This window comes from Ceratotherium simum, chromosome X (assembly GCF_057802395.1).
Source record: "Ceratotherium simum simum isolate JZ-2026a chromosome X, ASM5780239v1, whole genome shotgun sequence".
NCBI classification, from domain to species: Eukaryota; Metazoa; Chordata; class Mammalia; order Perissodactyla; family Rhinocerotidae; genus Ceratotherium; species Ceratotherium simum.
The window spans coordinates 17,798,720-17,817,632 of NC_141940.1; the positions used below are offsets into that span (position 1 = coordinate 17,798,720).

General features: G+C 40.9%; 1 protein-coding gene across 1 annotated transcript in view; it reads right to left on the reverse strand.

Moving 5' to 3' along the window:
- The window catches only part of HPRT1 (hypoxanthine phosphoribosyltransferase 1), a 41,751-nt gene extending 26,386 nt beyond the window's left edge, over window positions 1-15,365 (reverse strand). The window contains exon 1 of the mRNA XM_004437259.3: window positions 15,221-15,365. Coding sequence (XP_004437316.1) covers window positions 15,221-15,247 — 27 coding nt within the window. The 5' untranslated portion in view covers window positions 15,248-15,365. The remainder of the gene's footprint in view (window positions 1-15,220) is intronic.
- Window positions 15,366-18,913: the final 3,548 nt, after the last annotated feature.

The following is an 18,913-nucleotide window of genomic DNA, read 5'->3' on the forward strand; positions in this document are numbered from 1 at the left end:
CACCAGAAAGAAAGGTGCATAGTGCTTTGGTGAAAAGAGACTCACCTGATAGGCCCTGAGTGCATCTCGGTGAGAGGTGAGACCTCTCCAGGGACTGGGACATTGGCGGCGGCCATTGTTGTGACCTGGTGTGGGCGTGCTGACACAGACGCCATTGGAGTTCTCCCTGGGGCCTGCTAGCCCAGGTCTGCCCCACCCACTAGAGCACAGATTTAATCCAGCTCAGCCAGGGCAGGCAGCCCACCCTAGAGACTGGTACCACCCAACAACAAGCCCTCAGGCAACTTGTGGGCCTGCCTAGATTGGTGACTGGATTCTCTGCAGCCTGGCGACTGAGCCGATTTCAGTGGGGCAGGGCGTGCACAAGGAGCGGGTGGAGAGTGTGGGGCAGTGGTGGAGTGTGTGGGGCTCCCGCCATGGAGAGACTGGGTCCACTTCGGGAGGGCAGGGCACACACACAGGGCAGGACTGTGTTGACTGTGTGTGTGGATCTGTGGGCGGCAGGGCTTGTCAGCTGCAGAAGTCTTGTGCTTCTCAAAGACCCACATAGGGGGTTTGCCCCACCTTCCAAAGTCTGAAACTATTGGGCGCTCCTGTGCCTGAGGCCAGCCCCACACAGCTGCAATCCTCAGAGGGCTGACAAGAGACCTAAAGGCTGGAGGCTTATAGCAAGTGTAAGGCCCTGAGCCTAACAACCTGCCACGCTGGGGGCCTACTCACTTAAAAGAAATATTGCAACACCAACGTGGTAGTAGAACTTGCAGCCAACTGAGCTGGGGCTCCCCACACCTGATAAAGAGATTGAAGGGCCCACAACAACTACAAACAGCTAAGCATTACAACAGCTGACCAGGAGCATAACTCGGCCTACCTGGACGCATACAGGGAGAGAAAACAGGCCACAACAGAAGGACACACGTAGCCCACATAGGGGTCACCCCTGGAACATTGAGAACTGAGGGAAGCACACTGCAGGACTCCTAAGGCATCACTTGTATAAGGTCACCTATCCAAGAGCAGGAGACGTAGCTGACCTACCTAATACGCAGACACAAGCACAGGGAAAGAGGCAAAATGAGGAGGCAAAGGAATACATTCCAAGTAAGGGAACAGGACAAAACTCCAGAAAAGGAACGAAGTGAAACAGAAATGAGCAACCTACCCGACAGGGAGTTCAAACAAAGAGTGTTAAGGATGCTCACTGATCTGGGGAGAAGAATAGATGACCTCAGTGAGAATGTCAACAAAGAAATGGAAGATATAGAACCAATCAGTCCAAAAGAACCAATCAGAAATGAAGAATACGATACTGGAAATGAAAAATTCACTAGAGGGACTCAAAAGCAGAGTAGAGGATACAGAAGAACGGATCTGCGAGCTGGACGAAAGACTAGAAGAAATCACCCAAGCTGAACAGGTAAAAGAGAAAAGAATTAAAAAGAGTGAGGACAGTCTAAGGGACCTCTGGGACAACATCAAGCGCACTAACATCCATGTTATAGGTGTCCCGGAAGGAGAAGAGTGAGACAAAGGGGCAGAGAATCTATTTCAAGAAATAATAGATGAAAACTTCCCTAACCTAAGGAAGGAAGCAGACATCCAGGTACAGGAAGCACAGAGAGCCCCAAACAAGATAAACGCAAAGAGGCCCACAACAAGACACATCATAATCAAAATGTCTAGAATTAAAGATAAAGAGAGAATCCTAAAAGCTGCCAGAGAAAGACAAGTTACATACAAAGGAAACCCCATAATGCTATCAGCTGACTTCTCAGCAGAAAGCTTACAGGCTAGAAGAGAGTGGCAAGATACATTTAAACTGCTAAAAGGAAAAAAATTACAGCCAAGAATACTCTACCCAGCAAGATTATCATTCAAAATGGAAGGAGAGATCAAAAATTTCCCAGACAAGCAAAAATTAAAGAAGTTTGTCACCAAGAAACCAGTGCTACAAGAAATGTTAAAGTGACTGATTTAAGGGGAAAAGAGAAGACTACAAATAGGAGAAATTATCTATTTCCATGATAAGAGAGCAATGGATACAAATGCACAAAAAAGAGGTCAGATATGATATCAAAAACATAAAAGGAGGAAGGAGGGGAGTTAAAGAGTAGAGCTTTCAGACAGAGGTCAAACTAAAGAGACCATCAATTCTGTATCGAAGGATAAAGGAACAGAGAAGGACTACTAAAACACTGAGAAAAAAAGTTTAAAAATGGCAGTACGTACATACTTATCAATAGCTACTTTAAACGTCAATGGACTAAATGCCCCAATTAAAAGGCATAGGGTGGCTGACTGGATAAAACACCAAGACCCATGTATATGCTGCATACAAGAGACACACTTCAGACCTAAAGACACTCACAAACTGAAAGTGAAGGGATGGAAAAAGATACTCCACGCAAATGGCAATGAAAAGAAAGCTGGGGTAGCAGTACTCATCTCAGACAAAATAGACTTTAAAACAAAAACTGTAAAAAGAGACAAAGAAGGGCATTACATAATGATCAAGAGAACAATCCAACAAGAGGATATAACACTTGGAAATATCTACGCACCCAATGTAGATGCACCTAAATATATAAAGCAATTATTAACAGACATAAAAACAGAAATAGACAGTAACACAATAATAGTAGGGGACTTTAACACTCCACTTACACCAATGGATAGATCATCCAAACAGAAGATCAATAAGGAAACATTGGCCTTAAATGACACACTAGAACAGATGGACCTAGTAGATATATACAGAGCATTCCATCCAAAAACTGAAGAATACACATTCTTTTCAAATGCACATGGAACATTCTCCAGGATTGATCACATATTAGGCCACAAAATGAGTCTCCATAAATTTAAGAAGATTGAAATAATACCAAGCATCTTTTCTGACCACAACGGTATGAAACTGGAAATCAACTATAGGAAGAAAATCAGAAAAGCCACAAATACGTGGAGATTAAACAAAATGCTACTGAACAACGACTGGGTCAACAAAGAAATCAAAGAAGAAATCAAAAAATACCTGGAGACAAGTGAAAATGAAAATACAACGTGCCAGAATTTATGGGATACAGCAAAAGCGGTTCTAAGAGGCAAGTTTATAGCAATACAGGCCTATCTCAACAAACAAGAAAAATCTCAAATAAACAATCTAACAATGCACCTAAAGGAACTGGAAAAAGAAGAACAAACAAAGCCCAAAATCAGTAGAAGAAGGGAAATAATAAAAATCAGAGCAGAAATAAATGAAATAGAGACTAAAAAAATAGAAAAATTAATAAAACCAAGAGCTGGTTCTTTGAAAAGATCAAGAAAATTGACAAACCTTTAGCTAGACTCACCAAGAAAAAAAGAGAGAAGGCATAAATAAGTAAAATCAGAAATGAAAGAGGAGAAATTACAACAGACACCTCAGAAATACAAAAGATTATAAGAGAATACTATGAAAAGCTATATGCCAACCAATTTGACAATCTGGCAGAAATGGATAAATTCTTAGAATCATACAACCTTCCAAAACTGGATCAAGAAGAAGTAGAGAATTTGAACAGACCAATCACCAGTAAGGAGATCGAAACAGTCATCACAAACCTCCCCAAAAATAAAAGTCCAGGACCAGACGGCTTCCCTGGTGAATTCTACCAAACATTCAAAGAAGACTTAATATCTATCCTTCTCAAACTCTTCCAAAAAATTGAGGAGGGGGGGAAGCTCCCTAACTCATTCTACAAAGCAGACATTACCCTCATACCAAAACCAGACAAGGATAACACAAAAAAAGAAAATTACAGGCCAATATCACTGATGAACATCGACGCAAAAATCGTCAACAAAATACTAGCAAATCGCATACAACAATACGTTAAAAAGATTATACACCATGATCAAGTGGGATTTATTCCAGGGATGCAGGGATGGTTCAACATTCACAAATCAATCAACGTAATACACCACATTAATAAAATGAATAATAAAAATCACATGATCATCTCAACAGATGCAGAGAAAACATTTGACAAGATACAGCATCCATTTATGATAAAAACTCTGAATAAAATGGGTATAGAAGGAAAATACCTGAACATAATAAAGGCCATATATGACAAACCCACAGCTAACATCATCCTCAATGGTGAAAAACTGAAAGCTATCCCTCTAAGAACAGGAATCAGACAAGGATGCCCACTGTCACCACTCCTATTTAACATAGTACTGGAAGTCCTAGCCAGAGCAATCAGGCAAGAGAAAGAAATAAAAGGGATCCAAATTGGAAAGGAAGAAGTGAAACTGTCACTATTTGCAGATGACATGATTTTATATATAGAAAACCCTAAAGAATCCACCAGAAAACTTTTAGAAGTAATAAACGAATTACGGTAAAGTTGCAGGATACAAAATCAACATACAAAAATCAGTTGCATTTCTATACACTAACAATGAAGTAGCAGAAAGAGAAATTAAGAATACCCTCCCATTTACAATTGCAACAAAAAGAATACCTAAGAATAAACTTAACCAAAGAGGTGAAAGATCTGTACACCGAAAACTATAAAACATTTCTGAAAGAAATTGAAGAAGACACAAAGAAATGGAAAGATATTCCGTGCTCTTGGATTGGAAGAATTAACATAGTTAAGATGTCCATACTTCCTAAAGTAATCTATAGATTGAATGCAATCCCTATCAGAGTTCCAACAACATTTTTCACAGAAATAGAAGAAAGAATCCTAAAATTTATATGGCACAACAAAAGACCCCGAATAGGTAAAGGGATCCTGAGAAAAAAGAACAAAGCTGGAGGTATCACACTCCCTGATTTCAAAATATACTACAAAGCTATAGTAACCAAAACAGCATGGTACTGGCACAAAAACAGACACACAGATCAATGGAATAGAATCGAAAGCCCAGAAATAAACCCACACCTCTATGGACAGCTAATCTTTGACAAAGGAGCCAACAACATACAATGGACAAAAGAAAGTCTCTTCAACAAATGGTGTTGGGAAGACTAGATAGCCATATGCAAAAAAATGAAAGTAGACCCTTATCTTACACCATACACAAAAATTAACTCCAAATGGATTAAAGATTTGAATGTAAGACCTGAAACTATGAAACTTCTAGAAGAAAACATAGGCAGTACGCTCTTCGACATCGGTCTTAGCAACATATTTTCAAGCACCATGTCTGACCGGGCAAGAGAAACAATAGAAAACACAAACAAATGGGACTACATCAAACTAAAAAGCTTCTGCACAGCAAAGGAAACCATCAACAAAACGAAAAGACAACCTAACAATTGGGAGAAGATATTTGCAAACCATACATCTGATAAGGGCTTAATCTCCAAAATATATAAAGAACTCATGCATCTCAACAAAAAAACTAACAACCCAATTAAAAAATGGGCAAAAGACCTGAACAGACATTTCTCCAAAGAAGATACACAGATGGCCAACAGACACATGAAAAGATGTTCAAAATCATTAACTATCAGAGAAATGCAAATCAAAACTACAATGAGATATCACCTCACGCCCGTCAGAATGGCTATAATTAACAAGACAGGAAACAACATGTGTTGGAGAGGATGTGGAGAGAAGGGAACTCTCATACACTGCTGGTGGGAGTGCAAACTGGTGCAGCCACTATGGAAAACAGTATGGAGATTCCTCAAAAAATCAAGGACAGAACTACCATATGATCCACCTATTCCACTGCTGGGTATTTATCCAAAGAACTTGAAAACACCAATGCATAAAGATACATGCACCCCTGTGTTCACTGCAGCGTTATTCACAATAGCCAAGACTTGGAAGCAACCTAAGTGCCCATCAAGGGATGAATGGATAAAGAAGATGTGGTATATACACAATGGAATACTGCTCAGCCATAAGAAACCATGAAATCCAGCCATTTGTGACAACATGGATGGACACGGAGGGTATTATGCAAAGTGAAATAAGTCAGAGGGAGAAGGTCAAATACCGTATGATTTCCTGCATTAAGTAGTAGATAATAACAACCATAAACAAACACATAGACAGAGAGATTGGATTGGTGGTTACCAGACGGGAAGGGGGGAGGGAGGAGGGCGAAAGGGTTAATTCCGCACATGTGTGTGGTGATGAATTGTAATTAGTATTTGGGTGGTGAACATGATGTAATCTATGCAGAAATAGAAGTATAATAATGTACACCTGAAATTTATACAATGTTATAAACCAATGTTACCGCAATAAACAAAAAATTAAAAAAAAAATAATGTATCAGTTAATATCTACTGAGCACCTTCTCTTTCAGTCAGCATTGTATTAGGTGCTTAAAGACAAGTAGCTTGGCTTTCAATAAATTTAAAAAATACCTATTTGGAATTTATAATATTCACAGAATTCATAATTATATTCTGAGAAATTTGAGGTTCATCTTGTCTCTCTTTCAGTCTCAAAAGCTCTGTTTTGAGTTCTCCAGACTTCGGTGGAATTTTAAGTATTGTCACGTCAGGCTGGTAGCATCTGTGCACATGGCCAAGAGGCTGGCGGCGATTCAAGTAGGCGGACCAGGACACAGCCACAGGCACGGTCCAGTCACCGGTTTGATGGCAGTCAGAAGTCAATATTGACTTGTTTTTAAGCAAATATGTATTACTTTCACACGCAGAAAAAAATTCTGTTTTTGGGAAAAAAGATTATGCCAGATCCTCTAAGATGAAGCGCTAATGTATCTGCTAAACATTCACATTATGCTTATTTCAGAACACATTTACTACAAGAAGAATGGAAATGGGACCTCTGTGTCACCTACAGGAGCATTTCAAGAGTACTTTATAATAAGCAGATATTTCTTTTATAAATTTTATAAACTGAAATTTAGTTCAAGTTTTGGGAAACGAAGATAGGCCTTGCTTGACCCTATAAGATGAGAGGATAAACATTCATGTCAGGCTCATCAGAAGATATCTGCTATGACCTGACAAGAAGGAAAATGCACCATTTCACAGTGCTTTAAAATTAAGAAGATCCAGAGCGCCAAAACGGCTTCCCTGAAGCTTACTCACCCTTCCTCCCAGTTACTCACTGCTTCTGCCACAAGCAAAAACCAGGACCCATCTGGGACTCTGAAATATGCAATACTTGTAAAGACTACCACTTCTGTGAAAAACTCACTTCCTGGCTACAGGTTTTGCAGGCAGCCTAAGAACTTCAACAAAGGTCTTGTTGATCTCAAAGAAAGCTAATGTGAATTCTGCCCAGAGCTCATCCCAGACATGCAGTCTAACACAGACAGACCAGCAGGGATGTACCCCAAAATAGGAATTCTATCTCTGTCAACACACCAAATTAATTTCCAATTCAAAAGTTTTTATTTTCAATCAATACTATGAGATTTATATATGACATTTAATGTCAAAGGGTTGATTTATTTCAAGCATAAAAAACATGTTAATATAACTCCTCCCAAAAGGCAAAAACAAGAATTCATAAAACTTTCATTGCTTCAGGTACTTTAGGCATGAATTCACAACTTTGTTATAACTCACTATAAATAAATGGGGTATATTTATGGGGAGTCTTAATTTAAGAAATATGATTGGCCATGGATAGATAGTTGTCAGAACTTGGCAATAGGTACATGAGAGTTCATTATACTATTATTGTCTACTTGTAGATGTTTCAAATATCAAGTTAAACAAGGAGCAATTTATTTAAATGATGACAAGGCATCAACATCAACTTTTCCCAATTTTACATTTAATGAAACCTCCAAGTCTTTTTTTTTTTTTTAAGATTTTATTTATTTAATTTTTCCGCCCAAAGCCACAGTAGATAGTTGTATGTCATAGCTGCACATCCCTCTAGTTGCTGTATGGGGGACTCGGCCTCAGGATGGACGGAGAAGTGGTGCCTCGGTGCGCGCCCGGGATCCGAACCCGGGCCACCAGCATCGGAGCGCGCACACTTAACCACCAAGCCACGGGGCCAGCCCCTCCAAGTCTTTTAAACTCATATTTAATGATCAAATATTACAACACTAATTTGAAAATTCATTCAGAACCGGTACCCTCATTACTAACACTCAAACGTTTATTGAGTACCTACTACATTGTACATACTAGACAGGATTAGAGAAATATAACACAGCTATCCTCAAGGAGCTTACATGAATAACCATAAGACAGAGTGTTAAACTGCTATGAAAAAGATACAGGTGAAGTATTACAGGAGTTTAAGAGGGCAGTCAAACTCTCACTCAGAAGCCTCACTTGTACCTGGACCACTGGTAAGAAATAACACAAAATAAGATATAATTCAATAAACAGGAACTTGTTTTAATCATCCCAAATACCAAAGCTTCATATTCAACAGGGTCAATAACCTCAACCTCTACAAGAGCTGACAGAAATATACTTGGTGGCCTTCAATCTTATTAGCCCTTATTTGTCCCATCTGATTATTGGTTAATATTTGATATTAATTACCCCACCTGATATGGATTAGTTAACAATTCAATGACTGCTTTGACAGGAAAGTACTGAATATATTCAATTAAATAGAAATGCATTCAGCATCCACCTTGATTAAGGTCCTGTGCAATAGATTTTGTAGGGGGATACAAAGATGATTATAAATTTAGAGCTCTCAAAGAGCTTATAATCTAGTGGAAAACACATACATATATACAACTAACTATACAGCACAATAAAGCTTGTAATTTGTACCCAAATCTAATTTGACAAGCCCACAAACTTGTGATTATCAAAAGGACTTATATACACATTAAAGATAAACCTGGAACCCAAGGTCGCCCAGCACCAATGACTCCCTTTTTTTTTTTTTTCCCCAAAGCCCCAGTAGATAGTTGTATGTCATAGTTGCACATCCTTCTAGTTGCTGTATGTGGGACAGAGCCTCAGCATGGCCGGAGAAGCGGTGTGTCGGTGCGTGCCTGGGATCCGAACCCGGGCCACCAGCAGCGGAGCGCGCGCACTTAACCGCTAAGCCATGGGGCCGGCCCTTGTTTGGTATTTCTTTAGAAGGGAGTCATTGGGGCCGGCCCTTGCTTGGTATTTCTTTAGAAGGGAGTCATTGGGGCCGGCCCTTGCTTGGTATTTCTTTAGAAGGGAGTCATTGGGGCCGGCCCCGTGGCTTAGCGGTTAAGTGCGCGCGCTCCGCTGCTGGTGGCCCGGGTTCGGATCCCAGGCACGCACCGACACACCGCTTCTCCGGCCATGCTGAGGCTCTGTCCCACATACAGCAACTAGAAGGATGTGCAACTATGACATACAACTATCTACTGGGGCTTTGGGGAAAAAAAGGAGGAGGACTGACAATAAATGTTAGCTCAGAGCCAGTCTTCCTCAGCAAATAGAGGAGGATTAGCATGGATGTTAGCTCAGGGCTGATCTTCCTCAAAAAAAAAAAAAAAGAAAGAAAGAAATACCAAGCTTAAAGTAGTCATTATATGCTGTTGCCCAGGGTGAAAAGTGAGTCAAGTATCCGGATTGGCATGTCTCTGACACTGAATTAGCACAGCCTTCTAAATCAATTAGGCAATAGCAGTGCCCAACTTTCTGTATGAATGTAAATCACATCTGTTTTATTATTTGTGACTTGGTGTTGCATGTGGAAGCATGTGGTTGTTACTGACACCTTCTCAAATAACTGTATTAGTCTGCTCAGGCTGCCATAACAAAATACCATAGACTGGGTGGCTTAAACAACAGTAATTTATTTCTCACAGTTATGGAGACTGGGAAGTCCAAGATCAAGGTACCAGCAAAGTAGATTTCATTCTGAGGCTTCTTCTCTTGACTTGTAGGCAGCCACCTTCTCCTAGCTATGTGTGTGGTGGGGGTTGCAGTGGGAAGAGAATTCTCTGGTGTCTTTTCTTAAAAGATCAGGGCCCCAATCTCATGATCTCATCTAATCCTAATAATCTCCTAAACGTCCCATCTCCAAATACCACCACATTGGCGGTTAGGGCTTCAACATATGAATGGGGTGGGGGGAGAGCAACAAACATTCAGTCCATAACAAAAACTTAACATAAAATGGTTGGAGAAGATCACAAAGAAGGTCCTGGATGGCTTTGGGGAGGGCCCAAGTTCTAAATATTTGAGAAGAGCTCTGGAGGGGCCAGAAGTGGCAAACAAATGAAAATATGGTTTCTCTCCAGATCCACCTTTCCCACTATGGCCATTTCTGGCTGAACTGGAAATTAAAGGATAGATTATTAATAGCTCTGAGTTACATACCATTTACCCAGACAGTTCATAAATCTGACTGCATCTCCTCAGAGCTTTATAAGACAGCTCTCAAATTCTAACCTATCTGTAATGTACTTGTTAATAATAAAATTTACACAGGTACTTTTATTAAAATGAAAGAGTATTGAAAAGTGTAACATTAATATCTGCCTTTTGTCTAGAATCAAAGTCAATACTTTTGCTATCATAAATTACCAAAATAATTTTACTTTCCAGTAAAACTGACATCACAAATTCTTCATAATTATGTATGTCACACATATAATAATGGTTTTCATACATTAAAATTTTTGTGGTTTACACAAAATTTCTAATTACAAAGACATATTACCTAAAATTACAGTAAGCAAGGAAATTAACTAGAGCTAAGATAACACTTGCAATATCAATTTATCATCTGTGACTAGGACTGCTTGAGTCTCTTTGTGGTCAAAAAATAACAATGTTTGGGATGGTGTAGCAATTAAGTTCACATGCTCCGTTTTGGCGGCCCGGGGTTCTCTGGTTCGGATCCCAGGCGCGGACTAACGCACCGTGTCCCATATAAAGTAGAGGAAGACGGGCATGCATGTTAGCCTAGGGCCAATCTTCCTCAGCAAAAAGAGGACTGGTAACAGATGTTAGCTCAGGGCTAATCTTCCTCACCAAAAAAATAAATAAATAAATAACAATGTTCGTAAAGGCTAAAGTAGAAGGTAAAAGCTAAAGGAACCAAGGAAAAAGGTAACTGGCAGAGAAAAGAAAGTTTGGAGCCTGGATACATTTAACGAGAGGAAAGCCCAAGAATCCAAAGAACATTTTGGAAGCAATAAATTATTACTTGGTTTTCATTCCATTTAAACACTCTATTAGTCCTTCTTAGCTACTTCATACTTATATTCAAAATTAAGAAGCCAGTATGCTAGAGTGTAATTCAAGTGCCATTTAACCCTCACCTTTGATATTAGAGATAAGGACCCTAATGTCTCAGAGCTAGTTAGTGTCAGACAGGGGCCTAGAATCCAGGCTTCCTAATTCACAGACCAGGGTTCTTTATACTATACCACAGACCAGTTACTGGAATTCAAAGATAAAGGTGGAGAGGATGAAACCTGATACATTGTTAAATTTAGACAGTAGTTGTTTATACTTTTATATGTTTTTACGATTTTTTAAAATAAATGATATTTGACATTTCTTCCTCACTTGTAACAAGGGGTATGTGATTTTCTCCAGCCTTTGATATTGTTATAGCCTTGGTTTTATAATTTAGGAGGTAATTTCTTCTTTGCTGGATGACTTCATATCTCATGTAGAGCAAGGTTACAAGAAGTTAATAATAAAGAGCCACTGAAGCCCTCTAAGAAAATAATAATAACAATAACAATGTTCGTGCATCCAAACAAGACTAAATGGAAGTGAGGAAGTGAGTCTTAAAATGTACGCGATGCAAAGACATACAATAGTAGATATATTACATTTTATTTTATTCCTAGTAACCAACAATTCCAAGCTTCTAGAATGGACAGAAATTGCTAGGTGGCATTTACCTTTTATATCCAGATATTTTAAAATTCTCAAAAAACACCAAAGCAGATAATATGCTATTCCCTTGGGATAATCTGTGATAACTCAGGGCATCATAAAACCAAAATTATGAATTACTGATGCACATATTCCTAAATGTGAAAATAATTTAAGCTAGTAGTATATCTTTCAATTTCATATCAGTCTTACAAATAAATTATATATATAACTTGCCTGCCCTCCCGCCTAAGGGTTAAAGAATTAAAAGGTTTACCTGACTATTCAACCCAGGGATAAATTATTAGCTGCTCCTAGGTAAGTGGGCCCACAACTACTATATATGCAAGGACATGAATTTATCCAACACTATGATCTTTCCTTTTATTAGTGTGCACAGTGAAATGACACGTTCCTTCTGGACAAAAAAATACATACCTGTCAATTATTAGAAGCATAGTGTTGAAGATAGTAGTTCCATAGCAATTTGAAGTGTTGGTTTGAATTCTTATTAGTGGTGAATTACTCTAAATGTTAGTACTTTGGTAGCCACTGGCAGGAAAATAACACTCGAGTCTCAATATTGATATTAATGATGGTGGTTGACACTTTTACAGCATATAAATCTTACTGAATCTACACAATATATAATTATGAAAGGAAGAAGAGTATACTAGTGCATCTGAAGCAACTCTTCACACAGGGGGCCCAGTTAAAAAATGACATGAATCAGTTACTGCCTAACGAACTACAGAAAACTCCAGGAGCCCTTTCTCTGCTGATCTGGTTGGTCCTCTTGTTTTTTTCCCACAGCCTACCTAGGGACTTTCTGCAATACCCAGATACAAATAACAGACAGAAAACAATTAAGATGGATCTATAGTATGCGTGTCACATTACTCAATTTGCAGAATGAAACCTCCAAACTGAACTGCTCCTTTTCTTGGTGGTTACGAACAATAATTTTGGTCTACGGTGAGTGACCAATGTCAGTCCAAACCCTGTTGATAATAACGAGAGAGTTGTGGCCAAAGAAAATGCACTATTTTATCAATTCTTGGAAAATTACTGGCAGGGTAAGATTTAAGTCCAGTTAGTATAAGAATACATTTCTAACACTACTACCCTGAAATTTATATTATATCCACATAATGCATATCTGATGTTTCACATTAATTCGCAAAAATCCAGAAGCTTGTTCTTAGTTCAAGTGTGTCCAAATTTACCCTAGCAGTTTAATGACAGTTACAAGCAGCATGGGTTGTATCAGGCAGATCTGCGGGCCAATTTCATCTGAGTGATGTTGGGCAAATTACTTCACCAATCTGTGCCTCCAAGGTCACACCAATGTTTATCTACCTCATAGGGTACCTATTATGCAACTTTGGGACGTTTACATTAAATAATGTCTGCAAAATACTTACCTCAATGCCTAAAACATAGTAAGTACTAAATAAATACCTACCATTGTCACTACTAACTTAAAAGTGGAGAGAGTAAGAACAGACTCTGGGGCCAGAAAACTTAAATTCAAATCCTAGCATTGCTGGGAGATTTTGGGCAAGTTACTTAACCTCTCCGAGCCACATAAATTTTTTAAATAAATATCAAACCAGTTAATATATGTAAAGGGCTTAGAACAGTAGCCAGCACATAGTAAGCACTATTTAAATATTTATTACTAACATGCAGACAATTTCTTGGAAGGAAATAAAAAAAGGAACAGGAATTTGCAAACCAAAAATACAATGAATATCTTGATGTTCAAGCATAACTAAAAGCCAGTTCTAGCAATAATAATTCACTGTATGATGGGGCAGGCATCATACCCCAAAGCTAAAAGCATCTAACTTCTTCAGCAATTGAATAAAAACAACAGCCCCTACCATTTTTGAGTACCTACTATCAGCCTAACATTTAAGTGCATGGGCTCTTGAGAGAGACCTAGGTTCGAGTCTGAGCTCCCTCTTAATAACTGTGTGACATGGGTATGTTAAAAGGTTAAGTTATTTAACTTCTCTGAGGCGTCCAAGATTCCTCTCCTCTAAAACAGTAATAATCATACTGCTGTTACAGGGTTGTTTTGAGGAGTCAATAGGACTATGTAGTTAAACACAATGATAGCTATTATTACTATTCTCAGTCAGGGACCATGCAAAGGTTGTTTACTCACATAGGCCGTCTTATTATCCTTTCAATAACACCACGAGGCAGCTAGCACCTCAGTTATATATAAGGACACTTAAGCCCAGAAAGGTGAAGTAAGTTACCCAAGGCCACACAGCTAGTAAATAGCCCAAACAAGCAGGATTCCAGGCCAGACTCCTACTCTTTACCTTAAGTCACAATGCCTAATATAAAATAGAACTCTTCCCTTTTAAGGGCTCAAGTGGTTAATTATTTATTCATCCAACAAACCATTATGGAGAATTTCTTACATGCCAGGCACTGGAGTTACAGTGGTTATTCCCACCCTTATAAAGTTTATTTTAGTGGGAGAGAGAATCAACAGGTAATCAGGTAACTGCTAAAACAACAACAATAATAATAATAACGCAGGCTAAGGCATTCAACTGTCGAGAGGGGGGTTGGCTGTTTTACCAAGCATGATCAGAGACAGAGGGAGGGGAGCAGCTTGGCTTGTTCGAGAAACAAGAAAACAAACCAATGTGGTTAGAGACAGGATACGAAAGGCTGATTACGGTATGAATGTCCTTGAGGATAAGGACCATATTCGCATTTTTTTGGTCCCTTGCAGCATCAAAGTGCACAGGATCCAGACTCCCGACTCCCGAATACCTGAATTCGAGGCCTGGCTACCCCTGGGCCGTGGGAAAATGACCTAATAGCGTTTCACTATTTTCTCGGTGTGTCAAAAGGTTGGCATGGTTACCGCCACCAAGCTTGTCGCCAGGATTTAGGGAGGCAATGTACATTCCCACAAACATTCATTCTAATATCTGCAGGACTAGATGAAGACACCCGTCCCCACACACCCTCCTATGTGGTCGTTTCCGTGCCAGGGCCTCTACTGCAGTGCCCTGAGCACCTCACCCCCACACCCCAAATTTGCAGAGCAGGCCCTCTCCGGAGAAAGCCGCCACCCTCACCCTGTCAGATCATTCCCGAACTGGCCCACGGCCCCTCCCCCAAGCACGCTCGCAGGCGGCACTTGTCAACCAAAACGCCATTTCCACCCTCTCTCGCCACACGCAGCCCTCTTGTCCGGGGCTCTCCAGGGGACGCGCCCACCCCAAAGCTCGCCATTCCGTCCCCCAGGCCGCCCTGCGGCGACATAGTAAAGCCGACCCAGGGAAGCTGCGGCCACACCCCGCCCCCGGGCTTCCCCGGGCCACCCCGGCCCGAGCCCGCACTGCGGGCCCCGCGCCTCAGGGACCAGCCGTCGCCGCCACGGGCCTGGCGGGCCAAGCTGCTCACCACGACACTGGGGCTGAGGTTCGCCATAACGGAGCCGGCGCGCAGGCTGACGGCAGTCTGAGGAGAAGGAAGCGGCGGCGCAGCGCGGGAAAGCCGCCAGGGTCACGCGAGCGTTCTCCGCCGCCACCGCCGCGCTGGGAGCCGGGGCGACGCAGGCCCCGCCCCCGCTCCGAGGCTCCGCCCCACGCCCGCCTGCACGCCCCCGCGCGCCTCCGCCGAGGCCTACCCGGTTCCCGCTCCCGAGGTGGTAGGGGGGCGTTTTCTTCCGGAAGCAGCGGCGACTCCGCCTGCGCAGCCTCTACACCTCCTTTCCCTCAGTCTCCCAGCCAGGTGGCTCCCGAATTCCCCGAACTACCGCCGCCCGCGTGTCTTCCTAGTGGCCCTCAACTGGGCGCCCGCTCTTCAGGTTCCGGTCACCGCGTGGTTCCTCTCAGCCGGCGTCCCCTTCCCAAGACCTTGGACTGCCTTGCGGCTTCCATTTTCCTCACTCAATTCTAACAAAAATCTTTAACTGGTTTAAGAGTTGAGCCCTAGAGCCAGCCAGATCAGGGTACAAGGGAACACTTAAACGCTCTGTGACTTTGTGCAAATCAGACTCACTGAGCCTCTCTTTTCATCTCAGTAAAATGAGGATATTAACAGGATCGTGGTGAGGATTAAAAATGATATATGTATATATATCTGGTACAGCACTTAGGACAGTGCACAATCAGTAAATAGGAACGATCGCTATTACTGATCTTTATTTTTGCCTCCACAATTCCCTATATGGAACTGGAAAAAAATCTTCCTCAGCTCTTAAATAGGTCAGGCAAGCAGTTGTTCCCTTCCTAATGTACTCATCTGTATAGCTCCAGCACCCACTACAGTGCCCAGCACAGAGCTGGTGGCCTCTATTAAGACCACTGAGGGATATGTGATGGTAGGAGATTTGTGAAACTGGGCAAGTCATCGAATTTCTCTGCGCTTCAGTCTCTTCATTTAAAGAATGAGAAGAGCAATTCTTGCTGTGAAGGGTTATTATGAGAATTGTAAAAATCATTTATGTAAAGCACCTAGCATAGTACTTGCCACATAGTAGGTGCTCAAGAAATAATAGCAGTTATAATTTTCGTGTGTGTGAATTGTGAACTCAATTTCTCTGTTCCCTATCTATCACGGAGAGGCGACAGACTATAATGGAAAAGGTACATGTGGGCTTTGGACTGAGAAAGATCTGAGTTCAAATCCTGAGTTCAGGGGCTGGCCAGTGACCCAAGCGGTTAAGTGCACGCGCTTCGCTGCAGCAGCCCGGGGTTCACCGGTTCGGATCCGGGGCACGCACGGATGGACTGCTTGGCAAGCCATGCTGTGGCGGCATCCCATATAAAGTAGAGGAAGATGGGCACGGATTAGTTAGCCCAGGGCCAGTCTTCCTCAGCAAAAAAGGAGGAGGATTGGCAGATGTTAGCACAGGGCTGATCTCACACACACAAAAAAAAACAAACCTGAGTTCACCACTAACTAGTGTTATGACCTTGGGCAGGATCCTTGACCTCTGTGTGCCTCAGTTTCCTCATATGTCAAATGCGGATAATATCTCTGTCACAGCGCATGGTGAGGATTAAACAAAATAATGCAAAAGGGCCTAGCATAGTGCTTGCTTCCATGAATGATAATACCAATGTTATGTACTCCACATTTTTGCCTTAAACAATTCTTAGCCTCTAAGTTTTTATCCATTCTTCCTGTTGATGAGACATTCCGGCAGTTTCCAGGTTTGGGTTATTACAAATTGTGTTGCTGTGAACATTTTTTCCATATCTTTTGGTGAACATATGAATGCATTTCTGTTGGGTATAGACTTTGAAGTTCCTATCAGCACATTTTTATTACTTACTCTTTTAACAAACATTGTGTTCCACTGGGAAGTTAATTCAGAGAACTTTCGGTTATAAATTCAGCCCCTGACTCAGCTGACCACACTTGTTTCTAAATTAGGTCCCCAACACTTCCAGAACCATTCCAGCTTGCTTCTGCCTTGCACTTTCTTTCTCCAACCTCTGTGGTACCACATACTCCTGTATTTTAACAGAGATTTGAAATAAACAGTGATAGCCCAGTAATTGTAAAGACAAACAAACAGTACTATTATTTAAATCCTGTCATTCTGTGTGACAACCTGGAGCTTTTATTTGCGTTTAAAACTTAAAACAGCAAAGCGCAATGTAAGACGTAATACTTTTGTTTGGTAAGTGAAAATCTGGTTCATATAGGAAATATTTTACTGAATTTGGACAATATATTTAAAATTGAAATGTATTCTTTTAAAATTTTGTTTTAAAACTAAAGATGAAATCAAGAAAATAATGGTTATTACTAATTATTACAGAAAATAATTTTGTCATATAGACAAAATGAATTTGTCATATAATTTTGTCATTTTTTTGTTAAAAAATGATCTACTCCAGGGGCCGGCCTGGTGGCACAAGCGGTTAAGTGCACGCGCTGTGCTGCGGCGGCCTGGCGTTCGCTGGTTCAGATCCCGGGCGCGCACCGACGCACCGCTTGTCAGGCCATGCTGTGGCAGGCGTTCCATATTAAAGTGGAGGAAGATGGGCATGCATGTTAGCCCAGGGCCAGTGTTCCTCAGCAAAAAAAAGAGGAGGATTCGCAGATGTTAGCTCAGGGCCAATCTTCCTCAAAAAAAAAAACATAAAAAAAATGATCTACTCTGGCTATCAAATATGCTAGGTATGCCACTGTTCTTTACTAGAATATCTGCATGCAGGAAGAAATAAGGAAAGCATGGGTATAAACCAAGATTCCCCTTCCCCACTCCTGCCTTTCCAGAAACAATTTTGTAGTCTACATGTTTGCACATAATGAGGAATTATTTGTGCACCACAACCAATTCCAAGTATATTTCTGCTCCACATGTTTCTTCATTTAGTAAGAACTTTGTTTTTACCATGGTGCTGTGCTCCACCAAAATTTGCATTTCTATGAAAAAAAATTTTAACCGCAAAAATACTTATCCTAAATGTTGAATTTTTAAGCTGAATTTACAATAGCTTTCTCAATAATGTCAGGTGTTTCACTTTCATCAGAATAAATTTCCATAAGCTTTACTTTGATTCCATGAATTAGATGAAAAATTGAACCATTACTGGAAGTAAACTAATGTGAGGGTTACTTGTATGTGTCAACTTGGCTGGGCCACAGTGCCCAGATATTTGGTCAAGCATTATTCTGGATGTTTCTGTGAAGGTGTTTTTTGGATGAGATTAACATTTAAATCAGTGTACTTTGAGTAAAGCAGATTACCTTCCATAATGTGGGTGGGCCTCATCCAATTATTTGAAGGCCTGAATAGAGCAAAAGCTGACCTCCCCATGCAAGAAGCAATTCAGCCAGCAGGCTGCCTTTGGACTGGAACTGCAGCTCTTCCCTCAATCTCCAGCCCGCCGGCCTACTCCGTGAGATTTTGGATTCGCCAAGCCTCCACAATCTCGTGAGCCAATTCCTTAAAATAAATTCTCTCTATCCCTTTCTCTCTCTCTCTTTATACATATATACACACACACATTCTGTTAGTTCTGTTTCTCTGCAGAACTCTGACTAATACAACTGATTTTCTATTTGAAGCATCTAATGATATCAATATAAAACTGGCATCATTTAGCTGTTTGTGAAGTTCTTTTGCTGAGAGAG